The following is a 21,656-nucleotide window of genomic DNA, read 5'->3' as shown; positions in this document are numbered from 1 at the left end:
CCCTCCACTGCCTGCCCGGCTGACCACCCAAGGCCTCGCCTGGGAGGTGGTGGGGGCCGTGGCCCTTTCTCCAGGTGGGTCTCGGGTCTGGGGCGGAGCTGCTGCCGATCGCCCCGCGGACCACGGGCGGATACGCGGTGGGGCACTTCAGTCCAAGAAATGATTGACAGGCTTTACTCAGAGGTACTGCGGATTCAGTTCCAGACCACAATAAAGCGCGTCAAGTGAATTTTCTGGTTTCAGGTATGTGTACAAGTTACGTTTACACTATAGTCCATTAGGCGTGCAGTCGCGTCGTGTCTAAAACACAATGTACGTGCCTTGATTAAAACTGCTTTACTGCTGCAAAATGCTGGCCGTCACCCGAACTTTCAGCGGGTCATAATCACTGATCACAAGTCACCGTAACAAATGTGATAGTAATGAAAGAGTCGACATATTGTGTGGGAATCACCAAAATGTGGCACAGAGACCTGTTGTGAGCAGATGCTGGTGGAAACGTGGCACCCACAGACTCGCTCAACGCAGGGTGGCCGCGAACCTTCAATCTGGAAAAATGCAGTATCTGCACAGCGCAATAAAATGCGGTGTGCCTGGCTATTCGCCACCTGCCAGACGACAGAGGTGCCAAACCCTACCGCAGGGCCACATGTGGACTCCTTCATGAAAAAAGGACACACGCGTTTTTCTAGGCTATAATAAGATATGAAGATAAACCCAGGCGGCCCTGGCCTCCCTGGTGAGGTGTGTCTGCCCCTCACTCCCAACAAAATAGTCACCCCCTGGGTCCTGGTTGGTCCACCGATGTTCTCAGAAATGCTACGGATGCCTTCCACCGGGGGTTTTCAGCTTGACCCTCGAAGAGGAAGTGCCCAGACCAGGGCAGGCTGTGGGGTATGACCTCACACCCGCTGGGTGAGCACGCAGGAGTGCACCACGCGGGGGACAGACATGCCAAGCGCTGGCGTTTACGGGACCGGACTTGAGGGGTTTCCAAGGGGAGCTCGGCGCAGTGTGTTTATCGTAGCTGAGCTTTTGTTTCTTGCGACAAGACCACAGTGAACAGTAAGGTGTCTAAGGAATGGCACGGAGTACCCACACCACCACAGGAAGTGTCGAAGGCCGGTTCACAGCTGAGGCCCAGCCCACGAGGGACACCCCAGCCATCCCATTCCACCCAACCCTAGCAGAGGCAGAGTGGTGGAAGGCCCCACCCGGCCTGGATGACGTGTGGCTTGGGAGAGCCAGGGCACCTGGTCACAGGAAGCCTGGGGCAGATCCTGCCTTATGCCACTGCTTGCCTGGAGTAAGCAGTCTCCAACCACCCTGCTGTCGGGCAGAGAGCCCGCAGGCTCCATTCAGGGCCAGTGGGGGGCAGCTGTGTAGAGACCCTATTTCAGCTACAGCAGCAGGTTCAGTCTGGCAGAGACAGAAAGGAGGTTCTAGGGGACATAACAGAACAGGTGACAGTTGGGGGCATGTGTTTGCTGACCTCCACGTGGCACAGGCCTCCCTGACCGCGACAGAGGGCACAGTCAGTGTCTCTGGGGCCAGGGCAAGGGTGACCCCCAAAGGTCGAAGGGTGAGGCCCCTCTGGGCAAACAACTGGGAAGACTGTACTTCCTGGCACCCATGCTGCCCCGTGACGCGTCACCTACCACACTTTCTGAGGATTTGCTAGCAACTTCCACCAGGAGACCCGCCAGAAGGACAGCGCGCTGGAGCTCCATGTCCCAGAGCGCAGGGTCTGCAACAGACAGGGGCACTGTGTGGGTGCAGGCACCTCCTTCTGGGGCACCGTGGGGGCCGAGGTGCAGGACCCTTACCTGGCCTTCTGGGATGGGAGCTGCAGACATCCAGAGCCTGTCGCCCAGTGCTCAGGGGGCAGGGTGGGGTTGCTAAGAAGCCGCAGATCCCTGGTCCCGGGCCTGCAAACCAAGGCACACAGTTGAGGCCCGTTGTTCCCAGGTCGACCGGACTCACCACAAGGAGCCCCCGGAGCTGGGGGACTGGAGGGGCTGTGCTCAGTCCGTCTGGAGCTGGAGCTGGATAGACTCACTGCTTCCTCCAAAGCCTTCAGCCATTCACTGCCTCCTGAAAGGACGAAGCACAAGGGGGTTCTGGACCGGCCGGTCCTACTCATGAGCTCAGATGGATGTTGTCCATCTGCCATCTTGTTCTGTCCTAGGGAAACCCCAACTCAACCATTTTCACCAAGACACAGAACACCTGGGCAGCGAGGTGCCTCTGGGGCCAGCACGGGCCAGTTAGGGACCTGCAGTCTTCTAATTTTCTGCTACTCACCCTGTTCTTGTCATGAAACTGCAGGAAAGATGTCAGCTTGGGTGATAAAAGTGCTACCTAAAACCACAACTGAGGACAACTCCAGAGCAGAGGACTTCTGATGGCTGATGGGGCCCCACGCAGCAGGTAAGTTTCCTGACACTAGCAAATTCAAAACTCCACAGCCCGTGAGATGTGCTTACACTGCCACACTTCCAATGTGGTCAGAGAAAACCCACTAACCCGCACAACCCCTGCAGTGAATTGTTTCAGTTTTGAACAAATTTTTGTTAACTTACAAGGTGGTAACCATAATTATAATCTGTCCAAAACACAGCTGGCTAAATATTTGGACATAGAAAAGTCAACTCTAAAAGGGCTTTTTACGGGGTGCCTGGGTGGCTCAGTCGGTTGAGCGTCCGACTTCGGCTCAGGTCATGATCTCACGGTTCGTGGGTTCGAGCCCTGCATCGGGCTCTGTGTTGACAGCTCGGAGCCTAGAGCCTGCTTCGGATTCTGTGTTTCCCTCTCTCTCTGCCCCTCCCCCGCTCATGCTCTGTCTCTCTCTGTCAAAAATAAATAAAACATTAAAAAAAAAAAAGGTTTTTTAAAAAAATAAAAGGACTTTCTACTTGACAGAAAGAGCTGCTTATTCAGGGAACCTGTTCAGGTTCCTGGAGATGAAGCTTCCACAGCGGCAAGGTGGGTCGGCAAGGAACACATTTGGAGCCGGGGAATGAGAAACCACCCCCTCAGCCAGCCGAGGGCCCATCGAGACCAGGCGGTGGGCGAGCTCCTGGCTGGGGGTCCTGGGGAAGAGCCCCACTGCCGAGGATGGTTGACAGGCCCCTTGCACCGTGGGCCCCAGGGTTCCGAGCTCGGCGGGGAGGGAGGGTGAAGGCAGGATGACACATGCAGGAGGGCGGTATAGGAACAAGGGCGGGGCTCCGTCCTGTTAGCCGCTTCATGCTAGAAGCCCTACACAGGCAGAAACAACTATCAGGCCTTGTTAAGAGCCCCCTTGCTGCCCCTCATTCATGCCATCCATCCAAAATGCACGCTTTATTCGAAATGCACCTTCTTTCTAGGACAGCAACTGCTGATGTCACAGACACACTGACCCTCATCTACAGGGTGTGATCACATCTTTTCCATTTTTGCCCATGTAAGGTTGGCTCAGCAGAGGCCATCTATCTCTCCGTGCCTTGTGGAAACCCTAAATGTCATGGGACCTTCAGCTCAATCTGTGGTTAAGAGGCCACCCCAGGGTCATACTAAGTCACAAAACACCCTTTCAATTCAGGAATCAGATCATCTGCTAGTCAGTCAACCTCTTAGGGTATAATTCACACACAATAAACCGCATCCATGCAGAGCACACAACTCGGTGAGTTCGGACACGCTGTGCAGGGCGTCTCTGCCACCCACAGACGACGCCTGAGCCCCTCTGCCGTCCTTCCCTCAACCCTGGCTTCATGCACCCACGGGGCTGGCCTTTGTCACTGCATCGGCCTGCATTTTCTAGAATTCTACGTAAATGAACACAGTGTGTACACTTGTGTGCCTGGCTCCTTCCATTTGAAATAATAATCTTTAGATTCATCTGTACCTCGTTCCTTTTATGGCTGAATGGTACGCAACGTTGCCTTTACCCAACCACCTGCTGATGTTCACCTGGACTGTCTCTGGATTTTAGTGGCTGTGAATAAAGCTACTGTGGACATTTTTATACATATCTTTGCGTGGACATTTGCTTTAATTTCTCGGGTAAGCACTCAGTACTGCAGCAACGGGGTCAAGGGAAGTGTAACCTGCCGATCTGTCTTCCGCGGTACCGCGTGCGCTCCCACCAGCAGGGTATGAGGGCTCTTCGGCTCCACATTCTTGCCAACAGTGGGCATCGTGTCAGTGGCTGTGCCGTGAGCATTTCACTGTTGCTTTAACTTGCATTTCTCTGGTCACTAATGATGGTTCCTCACCCTCATATGTCTTCTTCGATCATTCGTCCATTTTGTTTAACTGGCTGTCCTTCTATCACTGAGTCATAATAGCTCTTCACACGCTCTTTGTCAGATATGTGTATTTCAGATGTAAGTATATTGCAAGTATTTTCTCCCATCTGCGGCTTGACTTTTCATTTTCACATGGGATCTAGAAGAACAAATGTTTTCACTCTGATAAAATCCAATGCATCCATTTTTTCTTTTACATTTCTTGCTTTTTGTGTCCTAAGGTTAATCTCTGCCTTGACCCGAGGGTCATTCCTGTGTTTTATTCTAGAAGTTCTAGAGTTTTAGGTTTTACACTTTGAGTTACTTTTCTGTATGGCTGGAAGCAAAGATCAAGGTTCATTTTTCTCAGATGTGTGTCCAGGGTCTATAGCACTGTTTGATAAAAAGATTATCCTTTGTGGGGGTGGCTGGGTGGCTCAGTTGGTTGAGAATCTGACTCTTGATTTGGGGTCAGGTCATGATCTCAGTTTGTGGGACTGAGCCGCGCACTGGGCTCCACACTGAAGTTTGGAGCATCCTTGGGATTCTCTCTCTCCCTCTCTCTCTGCCCCTCACCCACTCATTCTCTCCCTCCCTCCCTCTCTCTCTCTCTCAAAATAAATTAATTAATTTAAAAAATTTAAATTAAAACAGCCTACCTGTCTCTGGGATTTTTTTTTTTTTAATATTTTCCTTCTTGGGGCACCTGGGTGGCTCAGTCAGTTGAACATTCGACTCTTGATTTCAGCTCAGGTCAGGATCCCAAGGTCGTGGGATTGAGCCCTGCTTAAGATTCTCTCTCTCTGCCCTCTCCCCCACTCATGTGCACTCTCTCTCTAAAATAAAAAAATAAAACTGAACACCTGGGTGGCTCAGTTGGTTGAGCATTCAACTTCAGCTCAGGTTATCATCTCTCAGTTTATGGGTTCAAGCCCTGCATCGGGCTCTGTGCTGACAGCTCAGACCCTGGAGCCTGCTTTGGATTCTCTGTCTCCCTCTTTCTCTCTCTCTCTCTCTCTCTCTGCCCCTCCCCTGCTCACACTCTATTTTTCTCTGTCTCTCTCTCAAAAACATACATTAAAAAAATTTTTTTTAATAAAAAATGTAAAAAGACTTTCCTTCTGGCATCTTCCATCATGGCATCTTTGTTGAAAATCAACTGAGTGTGTATGTATGGGTCTACATCTGGACTCTACTCTGCCCCATGCATCTATGTGTCTGTCCTTCACCAACACCACAGTCTCGATTACTGAAGCTTTCCTGAAAGCTTGTAAACCAGTAGCATAAGCTTTGCTCTGTCAGGTCCAGGTCATATGCATTTCTGTATTTTCGAAATCACCTTGTTAATTTCTGTAAAAGAGCCTGGTGGCATTTTGGCTAGAATAATGGACATTTTAACAATAATGAGTCTTCTGATCTATGAAGGTGCTATCACCCTCCATTTATTTCTTCACATTTTCTTTTAAGCTATCTCGGCAACATTCTGTAGTTTGCAGTGAAGAGGTGGTCCTGGGCATAAGTGGGTTCTGAATAAGCCAGTCCTATACATGAGCTCAGACTACTTAATAAGTGAGCTTGTCAAACTTCTTGCTAAATATTTTATTTTTTGGTATTATTGTAAATAGAATTGAATTTCTAATTTCACTTTTTAATAGTTTGCTGCTAGTACATAAAAATACAATTAAAATCTGTGCATTTGCCTTGCTTTCTGAAATCTTACTAAATTCATTTGATAGTTCTCGCACTTTTTGTAGATTCCTTAGATTATTCTACATAAACAATCATGTCATCTGCAAATAAATACAGCTTTACTTCTTTAGTTTTTTTTTGAAACTTGTTTTAGGGCACAGCAATTGGTCTATGTTAGAGAATATACATTGTGCACTTAGTAGGAATCTGTATCGTGCTTTTGATGAGTATAGCTTTCTACAAATATCAATTAGGTCAAGATGCCTGAGCGTAGTGTTCAGATCCTCTATGTCTTTACTAATTTCTTTTGCTGTTTTATTCTAATAATTGGTGACAGAAAGAGATGTTAAACTCTCTTATTATAATCATGGAATTATCTATTTCTCCTTTTAACTCTGTCAATTTTGCTTCATTTACTGTGAGGCTCTGTTATTAGGCACATTCATAAATTGATAGGTCTTCTTGAAGAAATGACCCTTTTATTATCAGATATTTCCCCTTTATCTTTGGTAATACTCAATATACTGGAATCTATTTTATCTGATATAAATGCAGCCAATACAGTCTGATATTCACTGTTTGCAACATAGATGGATTTTTAGATCTATAGATATATTTTGCATCTATATATCTTATCTTCAACCTGTGTTTTTTAATATTTAAAGTGAATCTCCTATATACAGTATGTAGTAGGTCTTGCTTATGTATCCATTGTGGCAATCTCTATCTTTTTTTTTTTTATGTTTTTATTTATTTTTGAAGGGGAGAGAGAGAGAGAGAGAGAGAGACAGAGAGACAGAGAGACAGAGAGACAGAGCATGAGCAGGGGGGGAACAGAGAGAGATTCGAAGCAGGCTCCAGGCTCTAAGCTGTCAGCACAGAGCCCAACGCGGGGCTAGAACTCACGAACTGTGAGATCATGACCTGAGCTGAAGTCAGACGCTAAACCGACTGAGCCATCCAGGTGCCCCAATCTCTACCTTTTAATTGGAGAGTTCAGTCCATTAACACTTAATGTAATTATCACTATTGTTAGATTTAGGTCTACCATTTTATTGTTTGTTTTCTACTTGTCCCTCTATTTTGTTTTAATATATAAAATATTTTTAGAGCAGTTTTAGGTTCACAGCAAAATTGAGCAGGAAGTAAGCAAGTTCCCATAGTCCCCCACAACAGAAGCAGAACCTCCTCCACTATCAACATCCTGTACATTTGGTATAATCAATGAACCTATACTGATAGGTTTATTTAGTTTGATAGAGAGTGTGTGTGCACGTGTGCACGTGTGAATGGGGGAGGAGCAGAGAGAAGGAGAGAGAATCCCAAGCAGGCTCTGTGCTGTCAGAGCACAGAGCACAAAACCCAACCCGGAGCTCAAACTCACAGACCGTGAGGTCAGGACCCAAGCCAAAATCAAAAGTCAGACGTTCAATCGACTCAACCACCCAAACACCCTTATCGTCACTCTTGATGTATATGTGGGCTTTGAAAAATGTATAAAGACACTATGGCTACCATTTTGTTTTCTTTTGGTCTCTATGGTGTTTTATTCCTCTGTTCTCTCTTTCCTGCTTTCTTTTATATTATTTGAATATTTAAAAAATTCTCTTTCAGTTTATCTTTTGGTTCTTTGGTTATACTTCTTTGCGTATTTTTATAGCTGTTGCTATAGAGACTGCAACATACAATCCTTACTTTTTCACAGCCTAATTAGAATATGGCACCACTTCTACTAAAATGTAGACGCTGCAGGGGTGCCTGGGTGGCTCAGTCAGTTAAGCATCGACTTTGGCTCAGGGCACGATCACACAGTTCATGGGTTCGAGCCCCGCCTCGGGCTCTGTGCCGTCAGCTCGGAGCCCGGAGCCTGCTTCAGATTCTGTGTCTCCTCTCTCTCTGCCCTTCCCCCGCTCGCACTCTGTCTCTCTCTGTCTCTCTCAAAAATAAATAAAACATAAAAAATTTTTTTTTAATGTAGACACTGCAGAGTGCCTAAGGGGCTCAGTCAATTAAGCACAGGACTCTTGATTTTCACTCAGGTCACGATCTCACAGTTCATGAGATTGAGCCCTGCATCAGGCTCTGGGATGACAGCGTGGAACCTGCTTGGGATTCTCTCTCTCCCTGTCTCTCTGCCCCTCCCCTACACTCTCTCTCTTAAAATAAATAAACTTCTTAAACAATCTAGAAACTTTGCAACTCTAAAGGTTCGTGTATCCTTTACTATTCTTTGTGCTACGACTGTCACACCTATGACATCTGCATACACTGCACACACAAGAGATGTTTTAATTTTTCTAAAAATATGCACTCGAGGGGCGCCTGGCTGGCTCAGTTGGCTGAATATCCGACTTTGGCTCAGGTCACGATCTCGAGGTTCGCGAGTTCGAGTCCCACATCGGGCTCGCTGCCATCGGCACGGATCCTGCTTCGGATCCTCTGTCCCCTTCCCTCTGCCCCTCCTCCACTGGCACGCTCTTGCGCTCTCAATAATAAACATTAAAAATAAATCGATTAATTAAAATACGTACTTGAAAGAGAACATTTCCCCCAGATATTTACCATTCCTGATGTTCATCACTCACTCAGAAGATCTGAATTTCACTTTGGTATTTACCTTCAGTCTATAAACACCTCCCCGGCACTTTTAGCAGCACACATTTGGTAGCAACAAATCCTATCAGTTTTCCTTTCTCTGAAAATGCTTTCATTTCACATTCAGTCTCGGAGGGTACAGAATTCTGTGTTGACAGTTCTTTCTTTTTAGTATTTTAGGGTGCAATACCACTTGACCCTGGCCTCCATGTTCCCTGATTCAGTCTTTGCAATGCTATACTATATGTGATATGTTGCTTCTCTCTGCTTTCAAGATTAAAAAAAAAATTGGGGTTAGGGGGTGCCTGGGTGGCTCAGTCGGTTAAGCGTCCGACTTGGGCTCCAGTCATGATCTCACATTTCATGGGTCCGAGCCCCACGTTGGGCTCTGTGCTGACAGCTCGGAGACTGGAGCCTGCTTCGGATTCTGTGTCTCCCTCTCCCACTCGCATGCTCTCTCTCACTCTCTCTCTCTCTCGCTCTCTCAAAAATTAAAAATTTTGACTAATTAAAAAAATTAGTCAACATTTGTTATTTCTGTTTTTTTATAATAGCCATCCTCATGGATGCAAAGTAGCATTTTCCCTGATGATTAGAAATGCTAATCTCTACTTTTTATTTGGAGTATTGAATCCATTTACATTTAATGCAGTTATTAGAGTATTTTAGTTTAAATCTACCACCTTAATGTTTGAATTCTGTATTTCCCCTCTGTTCTCTGTCCTTCCTCCCTTTTTCTGGGGGGGGGGGTGAATCAAGTTTTTTAAAGTCCATTTTATTTCCTCTACTGATTTTTTAATTCTCCCTTTTTATGCTATTTTTTAGTGGTTCCTCTACAGACTAAATATGCATATCAAACTCATCATCGTCTATGTGGTCTAAAAAATACTCTTGGGGGCGCCTGGGTGGCTCGGTCGGTTAAGCGTCCGACTTCAGCTCAGGTCATGATCTCACGGTCTGTGAGTTCGGGCCCCGCGTCGGGCTCTGTGCTGACAGCTCAGAGCCTGGAGCCTGTTTCCGATTCTGTGTCTCCCTCTCTCTCTGCCCCTCCCCTGTTCATGCTCTGTCTCTCTCTGTCTCAAAAATAAATAAACGTTAAAAAAAAAAATACTCTTGTACTTCACGAGCAATGTGAGAACCTTTACAGCAGGCCCCAGACCACCTCCTACCCCTAGAGCTCTTGTTGGCATGTCTTTTACTTCTACATATGTGAGAAAATTCTACAACAGACTGTTATTATTTTTACTTCAGTTAATAGTCTTTAAATAATAGTTAAAGATGTATTACATATATTTTTTAATTTTGGGTACTTTCACTTGTTAAATTGAGAATTTCTGTAGAATTGCATCATACTTGGGCAGATGTGTAAAACATATTATTTGTTCAACGTTGTAAAACAAGCCATATTCATTGGCTCCAGCTGAAAAACTCTCAGATGCTAGTTTAGTATGGTCGGTGAGTAGAGGTTCTAGAGCTAGAGGCCAGGCCCATTCCTTACCCTGCCTGTACTTGCTGTGGGATCTGCTGTAAACCTGTTTTGTCCTCTTTAAAACAGGTTGATAATAGGCACTGTTGAGAGGGTAAAATGAGTTCTTGTATGTAAATCACTCAGAGTGGTGCTTGGCACACAGTCAGTGCTATATAAGCATTGTTCTTGCTGTTGTTAGATAGTGAACAGATTCCTGTCCCTTGGAGAACCAGGATCTACAGCAAAAAGAGACTTTTTTTTAATGTTTATTTATTTTTGAGAGAGACAGAGTGCAAGCAGGGGAGGGGCAGAGAGAGAGGGAGACACAGAATCTGAAGCAGGCTCAAGGCTCTGAGATGTCAGCACAGAGCCGGATGCAGAGCTCGAACTCCTGGACCGTGAGATCATGACCTGAACTGAAGTCAGATGCTTAACCGACTAAGCCACCCAGACACCCCAACAAAAAGAGACTTCTTGATACTTCTCAAACCAATATGGCATGAAAGGCCAGCCCTGGCTTCACATACAGTCTCTAAGGACGTAAAATAACACTTCATAGGAGACTTAATGTCAGAATATTATTTATTAATTTGGTTGTTCTTTCAAGAATGCTCTAAAGATGAAAGGGTCTATTAAAGTAAGGTAAGTGCAACTTATTATCTCAAATTTATCTCTTTGCAATTAGATTCATATTCTTATCCCATAGGAGTGTCTTTTAGCATGCATCCTTAGTTTACTGTCCTGAGGCCCACACGAAGCCTGTCTTTATCTAATTCCTGCCCAGTGAAGATGATATTCTAGGGGCACAGCAGTTCCCTGCAAGTGTTCTGTTGTTGACAGCTGTAGTGCTTAGGAAACGACACCTGTGCCCCCCATTTGGAAACTAAAGTTGCTTTGGTTTCTGAATACAAAAGCCATGCAGTTCTATTTCCAGTATGAAGAATTGGCTTCTAACAAAATGACTCTCCCACTGGTAATTACGCATCCTGGACAAGAACAGCTACCTGAAGGCTCTGAACAAAAACAGGCAGATTTTGAGGGCAGTTTAAACTTAAAGGAAGTAGCCCGAACAGAATGCATTTCCTGTTTTCGTGTCTTTACCCTGAGGGCAGCACAGTCATCACAGTGGTGGTATTAGGTGATGAAAACTCTGACAGAAAGCCCACTATCTTTCTCGTTAGAGGAGAAGGAGCTGGGCAACCAGTGCTGCTTAAGAGTGAGAGGAGAAATCTGAGAAAGAGGGATTGTGTGTATAAACTCTGCTCAGATTTCCAGCCAAGTCTTGAACTGTCTGTGTGCAGTCCGGGCTGAGAAGCCATCTGAATTGAGATCTGAGCCAGAACTTATCACAGGTGTGACAGAATTTGCATTTTGAATCTAATGAAAGTAGTTGCGTGCTTAGGCAAAAACATTAACTCTCTTCAGAGGAATATAATCAAATCCAGAGTCTCCACAACATAACATTTGCAGTATATAGGATACGATCCAAAATTATCAAGCATATGAAGAACCACAATAATATGAGCCATTCTCAAGGGAAAAGACACACAACAGATACTAATTATATTATGACCCCGGTATTGATCAAACACTTTAAAGCAGACTTAATAATTATATCCAATGAGATAAAGGAAAATACACTCAAAATGAATAAAAATATAGAAAATCCCAGCAAAGAAATAGAAGATATATATGTATATGTACACACACACACACACACACTTTTAATGAGCAAAATGGAAATTTTAGAACTGAAAAATATAGCATCTGACATAAAAACTTTACTGAACAGCTTAGTAGAATGGGAGTGACAGGAAGTCCTTGGTAACATCAAAGACTGATAGAAATCATAGTCTGAAGGAAAAAAAGAGAAATGGCTGGGAGAAAACCATGAAGAGCGCCAAGAAGGGTATAGGGGCCAACCCAACTGTATGAAACATCTAACACATGGGTAATTCTACGTTCCAGAAGAAGAGGAGAGACACATAGTGGAGCAGAAGAAATATGTGAAGAAACAATGACTAAAACCTTTCCAAATTTGGTGGAAGACATAGATGGGACAAATATAATAAAGCCACACTTAGACACATCATTTTCAAATTACTGGAAACGAAAGATTAACTTTAAAAATCTTGAAAGGAGGGGCACCTGGGTGGCTCAGTCGGTTAAGGGTCTGACTTCAGCTCAGGTCATGATTTCATGGTTCGTGAGTTCCAGCCCATGTTGGGCTCTGTGCTGACAGCTCAGAGCCTGGAGCCTGCTTCGGATACTGTGTCTTCTCCTCTCTCTCTCTGCCCCTCCCCTGCTCATACTCTCTCTCTCGCTCTCTCTCTGTCTGTCTCAAAAATGAATAAACGTTAAAAAAAAAACTGAGCCACCCAGGTGCCCCAAGAAGATAAGTCGATTTCAAATACGTATGCACTTAATAGAAGGCTTCTAAATACATAAAGAATAAGGTGGCAGAGTGAAAAGGAAAAAGACAAATCTACAACCAGGGTTGAAGACTTTAACATCCCTCTTTGAATAACTGATTAAGTAGAAAACAAAATTAGTAAGGATATAAAAGATTTGGGTAAAATTCTCAACTAACTCAACTCAAAATTGTAGAACATGACTCTCCACAAAAATGGAATACACATTCTTCTTAAGTGCAAACAGAATATTTACTAAGAGATCACATGCTAAACCATAAACAAATACCAATGAATTTCAAAGGATCAAAATCATAGAGCATAGTCTCTGACTACAATGGAATTATATTAAAAATCAATAACAAAAGATATTCAGAAAATCTCCAAATATTTGGAAATTAAACAATAGACTTCTAAGCCAGTCACGGATGAAACAAAGGTAATTTCAAAACATTTCAACAGAAAGGGGGGAGCCTGAGCGGCTCAGTTGGTGAAGCGTCTGACTTTGGCTCAGGTCATGATCTCACGGTTTGTAAGTTCAAGCCCCGCATCAGGTTCTCTGCTGTCAGCGCAGAGCCCGCTTTGGATCCTCTACCCCACCTCTCTGCCCCTCCGCCACTTGTTCTCTCTCAAATAAATAAATAAATAAATAATAAAAACCCATTTTAACAGAAAGATCATGAAGTGTAGCATATCAGATTTTGTGTAAGGAGCTAAAGCTATGCTTAGAGGGAAATTTATACTTTAAATATCTATGTAAGAAAAGAAGGCACATGTAAAATAATTGATCTATGCTTCCATCTTAAGAAGATGAAAAAGATCCAATTAAACCCATGTTAGGTAAGAGAAAGGAAATAATAAAAATAAGAGTAGAAATTAATGAAATAGAAAATGGACAAAAATTAGAAACAAGAAGTAAAATCAAAACTTGGATCTGTGAAAACATCCACATCACTAATTATCAGGAAGTGCAAATCAAAGCCGCCATGAGAGATCGTCCTACATCTGTCAGAACGGCTACAACAGAAAAGACAAGAAATAACAAGTGCTGGTGAGGATACGGAGACAGAGGAACCCTGGCGTACTCCTGGCAGGAACGCGAATTGGTGCGGCAATTGTGGAAAACCGTACGGAGGTTCCTCAAACGACTAAAAGTAGAACGACCATATGACCTAGTAAATCCACTCCGGGTATTTGCCCAAAGAAAACAAAAACACCAATTCAAAAAGGTGCACGCACCCCATGCTTACCGCGGCACTAATCACAAGAATTACAATCGCCGAGGTACGGGAGCAGCGCAAGTGTCTCCACAGGTGAGTGGAGAAGGAAGGGGGGAAACGTGCACAATGGAATATTGCTCAGCCACTCGCAACAACAGGGATGGAGCTTGCGCAAATTACACTCAGTGAAACGATCAGACAGAGAAAGACAAATAGCGTATGATTTCACTCATATGTGGGATGGCAGAGACAAAACAGTGGAAGAGAAAAGAAAAGAGAGACAAATAAACTCAGACTTTTTTTTTAAGCTTTATTGATTTTTGAGATAGACAGAGTGTACGTGGGGGAGGAGCAGAGAGACAGACACAGAATCCGAAGCGGGCTCCGGGCCCCGAGCTGTCCTCACACAGCCCGACGCGGGGCTCGAACTCACGAACCGCGAGATCGTGACCCGAGCCGAAGTCGGACGCTCATCCACCTGAGCCACCCGGGCGCCCCAACTCAGACTTTTGAATATAGAAAACTGGTGGTGGTCAGAGGGAGGCAGGTGGGGGATGGGTAAGATCGATAAAGGGGATTAACTTCCAGTTACAAGGTCAGTAAGTCACCGGTGGGAAGTACAGCACAGGGAATGCAGTCAGTAGGTTGCAGACGTGCCGCGCGGGGACGGACGGGGACCTCGCTGACTGCAGTGAGCGCTGACACAGTAACATAAGAACTGCTGAATCACTACGCTTTGCGCCAGAAACCAATACGACACCGTATGTTAATCACGCTTCTATAAAAATAAATACATAAAACTGACAAACCTCCGGCAAGAATAATCAAGAAAAAATATCAATGCAAATTATCTATATCGGAAATGAAAGGGGAGAAATCACTACAAATCCTACAAACATGGCAGGATAATCAGACAGTATTATAAAGAACTTTAAGTCAATAAATTCAACAATTTAGATAAAATGGCCTCATTTATTTAAAGATAAAAATTACCAAAAATGATACAAGATGAAGCAGAAAATATGAATAGCCTTATAGCCATTAAAGAAACTGAATTCACAGTTTTAAAGCTTCCCCCAGAGAAAACAACCCAGACAGTGTCTCCACTGATGAAGTCTATCAAATATTTAAGGAAGAAGTACCAATATGACACAAAGTCCTTCAGAAAACAAAGAGGGAACAAGTCCCAGCTCACTTATAAGGCCAGCAAGACTCAAAGATGGTCCAACATAACCCGGATGGAAATCAGACAAGGACATTACAAAGAAAAAAGTACAGACTACTATCCTTCATGAACATCAATCCAAAAACTCTGACAAAATATTAGCAAACTGTATACAGTAACACATGAAAAAGGTGATAGAACGTGACCAAATGAGCTCCTTTCGGGACACAAGGCTGGCTTGCCACACAAACACCGGTTATTACAATCCAATGCTTTAACAGATTAAAGAAGAAAAACAATCGTATGACCTTTTCAGTAGCTGCAAAACCAGCTTTTGACACAATTTCAGGATCATTCATAATAAAAACTCTCAGCAAACGAAAAATAAAAGGAAACACCCCCAACCTGATAGAAGATACCTACAAAAAACCTACAGCTAACATATTAACAGTGAAATATAGGACATTCCCCCTAAAGACTGAAGGAATCAAGATATCCAATATCCCTGGTGCTAGTCCGTATAATAAGGAGAGAAAACAAAGAAACTGTCTCTGTGTAGATGGCATGACTATTTATATGGAAAATCCTAAGAAATCTACAGAAAAAAGCTAGTATAAGTGAATTTAGCAATGTTCTAAGAACATACAAATCAATTGTTATTTCTATATACTAGCAACAACTATTTGGAAAACGACAAATAAATATAATTTACAATGGGATTCAAAAACATAGTTTGTGGGAATAAGTTTATTTTAAAATATGTAAGACCAAGGGGCACCTGGGTGGCTCAGTCGGTTGAGCGTCCAACTCTTGATTTCAGCTCAGGTCATGATCTCAGAGTTCACGGGTTCGAGCTGACAGTGCAGAGCCTGCTTGAGATTCTCTCTCTCTCTCTCTCTCTCTCTCTCTCTCAAAATAAATAAATAAACTTATTTTTTTAAAAAATAATAAAATACAGGGGCACCTGGGTGGCTCAGTCGGTTGAGCGTCCAACTTTGGCTCAGGTCATGATCTCGCGGTTCGTGGGTTCAAGCCCCGTGTCGGGCTCTGTGCTGACAGCTCACAGCCTGGGCCTCTTCAGATTCTGTGTCTCCCTCTCTCTACCCCTCCCCCCGCTCATTCTCTGTCTCTCTCTTCTCAAAAGTAAATAAAATCAGGGGCACCTGGGTGGTTCAGTCGGTTAAGCGTCAGACTTGGACTCGGGTCGTGATCTCACGGTTCATGGATTCAAGCCCCACATCGGGCTCTGTGCTGACAGCTCACAGCCTGGAGCCTGCTTCAGATTCTGTGTCTCTCTGCCCCCTCCCCTGCTCATGTCTGTCTGTCTGTCTCTCTCAAAATAATAAATAAGCATTAAAAAAAAAATTGGACCTGTACTCACATAGTATGAAAACTAAGAAATGGATCATGAAGCTAAATGTAAAAACTGAAGCCAGAAAAAGCCTCTAGAAGAAAATATAGGGGAATATCTTGGTGACCTGGTTAGTCAAAGACTTTTAGAAAGGACGCAGAAAGCATGAACCAAAAAGAAAACCGATTCATACGTTAAACTTTATCAATATTAAAAACTTCTGCTCAGCAAAATACACCACCACAGTGGACACAAGACTAGGACTTGTCAAAAGCCATAGGATCATGTATCACAGAGAGTAAAGTTCAATGTACACAAATCAAACGATGTTGGGGATCTCAAGACAGAACACACACTGTGACCAATGGTTCTAACTGGGTCACAAATATATGACAATACACTGAAGGGGATGCAAAACAAGGAGCTGACCTCAGCACCCCTGGAAAACGGTGTTTGACTAAGAAGCTAAAGATCCAAAGAACCACACTTAAGCTACACTCAACTTGGTAAATTTGTTTCTTGTCGGGGTGGAATGTGGGCGAGCAGTTCTGAAACTGCCTCTGTGTGCACCTTGGGGCTAGAGATAAGAAACCGATGGCAGCTGTAGGAGCCAGGTTCTCACAGGAAGGTTACACACACACACAGATCACAGACGCACACACCCAGATCACAGACACACACACACAGATCACAGACGCACACACAGATCACAGACACACACAGATCACACACACACAGATCAGACACACAGACAGATAGACAAACAGTCGCACACGTTATCTAACTTCATCCGCCCCCAAGACCTCAGGCCGTGACAGCTGCAGCAAGGCGCACACCACTGCCCCAGGTCCTGGCTTCTAAACACCGTCCTCCAATAAAAGACACCAGGGCTCCTTGGAGACGTGGTTGCTACGGCTGAGGCGGGCACACGATGAGATGAACCCGGAGCCCCCGGCAGGGCCACAAAGTAAGGCGGTGCCCCCGAAACAAGCAAATGAAAGAGCCCCCAACGGCCAGGGCAAAACAACACAGTGCGGGGCTGGACCCCAAGTACACGACACACATCCACGAGTCCCTACTGGTGGAGGGGACCGCTGATAAACGTGAGCACGTGGGGGAGACAGAACTCCTCCCTCCAGAATTCCAAATACTACAGCGGTTCTTCCCCGCCGCCCCCCGCCCCCACCCCCACCGGTCCCGGGAGGGAGGACAACTTCGTCCCCAGCCCCGCAGGGAGACCGCCTCACTGAGTGGCTGCTGCCCAGGAAGACAGGAGGGATGCCCGGCAGGCACCACCCGAACCAGGTGACCGGCCAACAGGACCCCCTGATAGGATGTGACAAGAGGGCCACCTCACCTCTGGGGTGTCCTTTCCCCAAGCCACAAACCCTTCTGACCATGAGAAAACACAAGAGATAAACCCGAAACGAGGGACATTCGACACAACACCTGTGCGGTCCTCCTCAAAACTGTCAAGGTCGTGACAAAGCAAGAGAAGCTGAGACACACATCCCGGAGGGGACAAAGGAGCTGCGACAACTCAGCGCAGTGTGGGACCTGGACAGGGACGCTGTGGACCTGAGTGACACCTGCTGTCTGGAACGTGAGCACTGCTATTCTCAGTTCTGAAAAATGCACCACAGTCACCTAAATGTCTGTAGTAGGGGAAACCGGCTATCTTTAACACTTTTCTGTAAATCTAAAACTCCTCCAAAATTTTTAAAGTTAATTTTTAAAATGTAACATTCATAGATGAATAAGCAAGCCAAAGAATGAGAGATATTTGCAATATATATCTGACAAACCATGTATCCAGAAAATAGAAAGGACTTTCACAACTTGATAATTTTTTAGAAAGGGCAAAAGACTGGATCAGACATTTCAGAAAAGAGGTGTGACCAGTAATGAGCAGGTGGGAAGGTGCTCAGCATCACTAAGCTCAAGGAAATGCAAATTAAAGCCACCCCGAAACACTGCTTTGCTCAGTAGACCCAACCCAGCAGTGTCACTCCCAGGGATTTTCCCAAGAGAAAGGAAAGCACACCCACAGATGTGCACAATGTCCATAACCTCTTTAGTCACCTAAGCCAAGTGCCACCACAGGACTGATAGGCGCACTGTGGCACATCCCAGGAGTCCTGACACAGCAACACGGAGGGACTGGAGCCAAGACACCAAGATGCCGGAAGATTCCAGAGATTCCGTGTCTGGCTCAGCCTCCTTCCCGTCCTGCAGATGGTAACTTCTTTCGGTGTCACACAGCCTTCCCTGTGCCTGTGACCAGATTTCTCTCTTCTCTCCTAAGGGCACTAATCTCACCATGGGGTCCATTCTCGCGCCCTCATCTAACCCTGACCACCTCCCAAGGGCCCCACCAGCGTCCAAATACCAGAACACTGCGAGTTAGGGCTTCAACATATGGATTTGGGGGACACACCTTTCAGTCCACAACACGAGAGACCTTTCCAGGATGACAGAAATGTTTTCTATCATGATCGGTGTGCAGGTTACACAGTTGGGTGCATCTGTCAATAACTGCATGTGAATTACACCTCACTAACCGACTGAATAGATGTGATTTGTCCTGATCGTATCAGAGCGAAAAGGTTAAGTAACTGGATAAAAATATTTCTACGTGGCAATGAAAAATTTGGTGAGAATTAATTAATTTACTTAAAAAAATGTTTTTAATGTTTATTTTTGAGAGAGAGAGAGCGAGCGAGCAAGCACGAGCGGGGGAAGGGCAGAGAGAGGGAGACACAGAACCCGAAGCAGGCTCCAGGCTCCGAGCTGTCAGCACAGAGCCCAACATGGGGCTCGAATTCGGAACCGGGAGATCGTGACCTGAGCAGAAGTCAGATGCTCAACTGACTGAGCCACCCACGCACCCCAAAACTTGGTGAGAATTTAAATTGTACTGTATGTTCTCTCACAGCTCATTTTTCCTTAGAAGAACTGGTTTCAGTGAAGAAATAAAGCCTCCAGGCCGCTGTGACCCTAGGCAAGTAATGCATCAGGGCTGACTGGGTGGGGTTATCTGTGGTCCCTCCATAAGGAGTTAGGGCTGGGGGGACGACCCTGCAAAAGGCTCTTCAGCCAGAGGGAGCACACAAGTGCTCACTGCAGCTCGGTTCCCCGAGCCTCCAGGCAGCTGTGGCAGGACAGGAGAGTGGGGACAGGGGGTCACCAGCTTCGGGCTCTGAGGCACTGATGAAGCACAACACAGGCCCGTTGCCCACCCCTCCCCGCCAATCAGAGTAGGTACTGCCGATGGTCTTCTCAGCAAGCAAAGGAAGCCAACGTGGAACTCGTCTCTCGGGAAGATAAGAACCGTTGAGAACTTAGGAACGTGCTTCCCGATCTAAAAGTCCCATCTCGCGCTGTGATGGAAAATAAATGCCGTCCACGGTTTGACCGGATAGAAAGGAAACATTCCGGTCTGTTGACACGTGTGGCCGATGCCACGAATGCCACGTGGCACCCACTGCCCACCATTCTGCGGCCTCTGCACACCTGACAGGGGTGTGGACCCCTGCAGCCTCCGCCTGGGGTCTGCATGCGGGAAAACCACTCAAAGGCATCCCTCGCCTTGGAGGTGCAGAACTCTCAGCGCTGTGGTGACTCCTTCATGCTTCTAATGAGTCACATGATAAGTCACAGCTTGTCTTGGAGGACAGAAGTAAGCGAGGGGCTGGGAGGTGCCTTTGGGGTCCTGCGGTGTCCCTGTGGACCAGCCCACTCAGGTGATCACCCACCAATGCATCTGTTTGCTCTGCTCCCGGGAGGACTGTACCAGGGCACCGGCATGTGCTAGGAAAAGAAACTTTTTGGATAATTCAGATTCTATCTCCTTCTAGGAACTTCTGAAAACAATGTGGCCATTAAGATTCTGCCTGAACACAGACTACTTATCCACTGGCTCCTGGCTGGGAGCGGGTGTGGGAGTAATCCAGGCGGGCTCCCTGACCACCCGGTACGGGAACCCGTCCAGGCCTTCCTCAGGTTAAAAACCACGAGAAAGATGAAGACCTAGGTCAGCATCCTCCTTATAATGTAGCAATACTAAGAAAAACACAAAACGAAAAACGGGGCGAAGGTTGACACCTTCGAATCAAACGAAACCGTTAAGAATTGTCAGAAAACAGGTTTTTGGGCGAAGCTGCATTTGCCAAAATGCTACTCCTTCAAACCCTTGAAAGGCCGTATCCGAATGTACCCTAGTGACCTGCTCTTAAGTTACACCGGAACTAACACATCAGTCAAATTGTTACGGTGGCAACACGCTCCTCGAAAACCTGCATAACGACTCAACCTTGACAATTTCGTGGCGATAAACGGACTAATAGATCCCGCAACCTCCAGGGAGAGTGCCGGTGTGAACACGGCTTCCAAGGGCAGCCGACGGCCTCACACTCCCCCCACCCACCCCGGCCTGCGTTCGGTCCTGAGGGCGAGACCTCCTGGGGCTCCGCGGCTTCGGGGGCGGGGGAGGGGGCCTGAGTCCAGCTACCGACGGTCTCTCTCAGATGACGACTCCTGCGGGAGGTTCGGTAGCCCGAGGGGAGCCGGGTCCCCGCGGACCTTTGTCCGGGTTCCTCGCCCCACACCGCGTCGGAGACCATCCGGCCCGGGCGTCCGCGCCCCAAGGCCGCCCCCGGCGCCCCTGCCTCCGCCCCCGGTCCGCCCCCGGTCCGCCCCCGGCCCTGCAGACCGCGCGCCCACCCCCGGCCCATCACTCACCCCGGCGCCCTTCGCGTTCCTCTTTCGTACCCCCCGCCCTCCAGGCGGTCGCGCCTCTCCCCCTGGGACTTGTAGTCTCTCCGCCTTCGTAGTCTCCGCTCAGCCTTGTAGACTCCTCTATAGTCTCTCCTCAGCCTCAAACTACAACTACCGGCGGTCCTCGCGAGAGCTCCCTCTCTCCAGATGGGTTCCGGCACAGGGTTCTCGCGAGGCTGTGGGAGACGCGCGTGGAGCGACCTAGGAAGTGTAGTCCAGGGCGCCTAGGTCCTAATAGCTGAGCCATGGACAGAGTGGAAAGGAGGGGAAGAACTACACTCCCCAGGAGTCCTCGCGCGCCGGCCATCTTTGGCGTTGCCAGGAGACCGGGAAGCCCCGGGATGCAGGCCAGCAGGTGGCGGCGCGCGAAAGGTAATGTGTTCCGCGGCCCCGCGTCAGCAGGGACGGGTGCGGGGAGTCAGCGTCTGCGCGTTACCCTAGAGGAAGTCCTGGATAACTGGAGCTTCGGCCCATGTCCGCTTTAGCGGAGGCTGCCTGGAAATGAAGACCGCCAAGTCCGTCCCCAAGGCGACAACGTTTATCAAATACTGTCGGTTTTAGGCGGGGGATAGAGAGCTCCAACGTGTGGCTGATTCTAGGGCTACCTTTCGGTTTTACGAGAGGAAATGAGAACAGGTGTGACCTTACACACATGACAAGGTTACGTGACAGGAACATCCTCAGAGGACAATGCCATTTTATGATTT

The 21,656-nt window shown here is 46.7% G+C and overlaps 1 protein-coding gene across 3 annotated transcripts in view; it reads right to left on the bottom strand.

Moving 5' to 3' along the window:
* Positions 1–21,039, bottom strand: part of CUNH1orf159 (chromosome unknown C1orf159 homolog) — a 34,930-nt gene extending 13,891 nt beyond the window's left edge. For all 3 annotated transcript variants that reach the window (XR_008420916.1, XR_008420917.1, XM_019461014.2), the window contains exons 1-3: positions 20,914–21,039; positions 1,827–1,928; positions 1,659–1,747 (exon numbers count right to left, since the gene is read on the bottom strand). Coding sequence is in view for 1 of the 3 variants with exons in the window: in XM_019461014.2 (XP_019316559.1) it covers positions 1,659–1,730 (72 nt within the window). In the remaining 2 variants the exon portion in view is untranslated. The remainder of the gene's footprint in view (positions 1–1,658; positions 1,748–1,826; positions 1,929–20,913) is intronic.
* Positions 21,040–21,656: the final 617 nt, after the last annotated feature.

This window comes from Panthera pardus, unplaced genomic scaffold (assembly GCF_024362965.1).
Source record: "Panthera pardus isolate Hobbes unplaced genomic scaffold, ASM2436296v1 HiC_scaffold_11, whole genome shotgun sequence".
NCBI classification, from domain to species: domain Eukaryota; kingdom Metazoa; phylum Chordata; class Mammalia; order Carnivora; family Felidae; genus Panthera; species Panthera pardus.
Note: the sequence above shows the minus strand (reverse complement) of the source record. Positions and strands in the feature narration are given on the sequence as shown.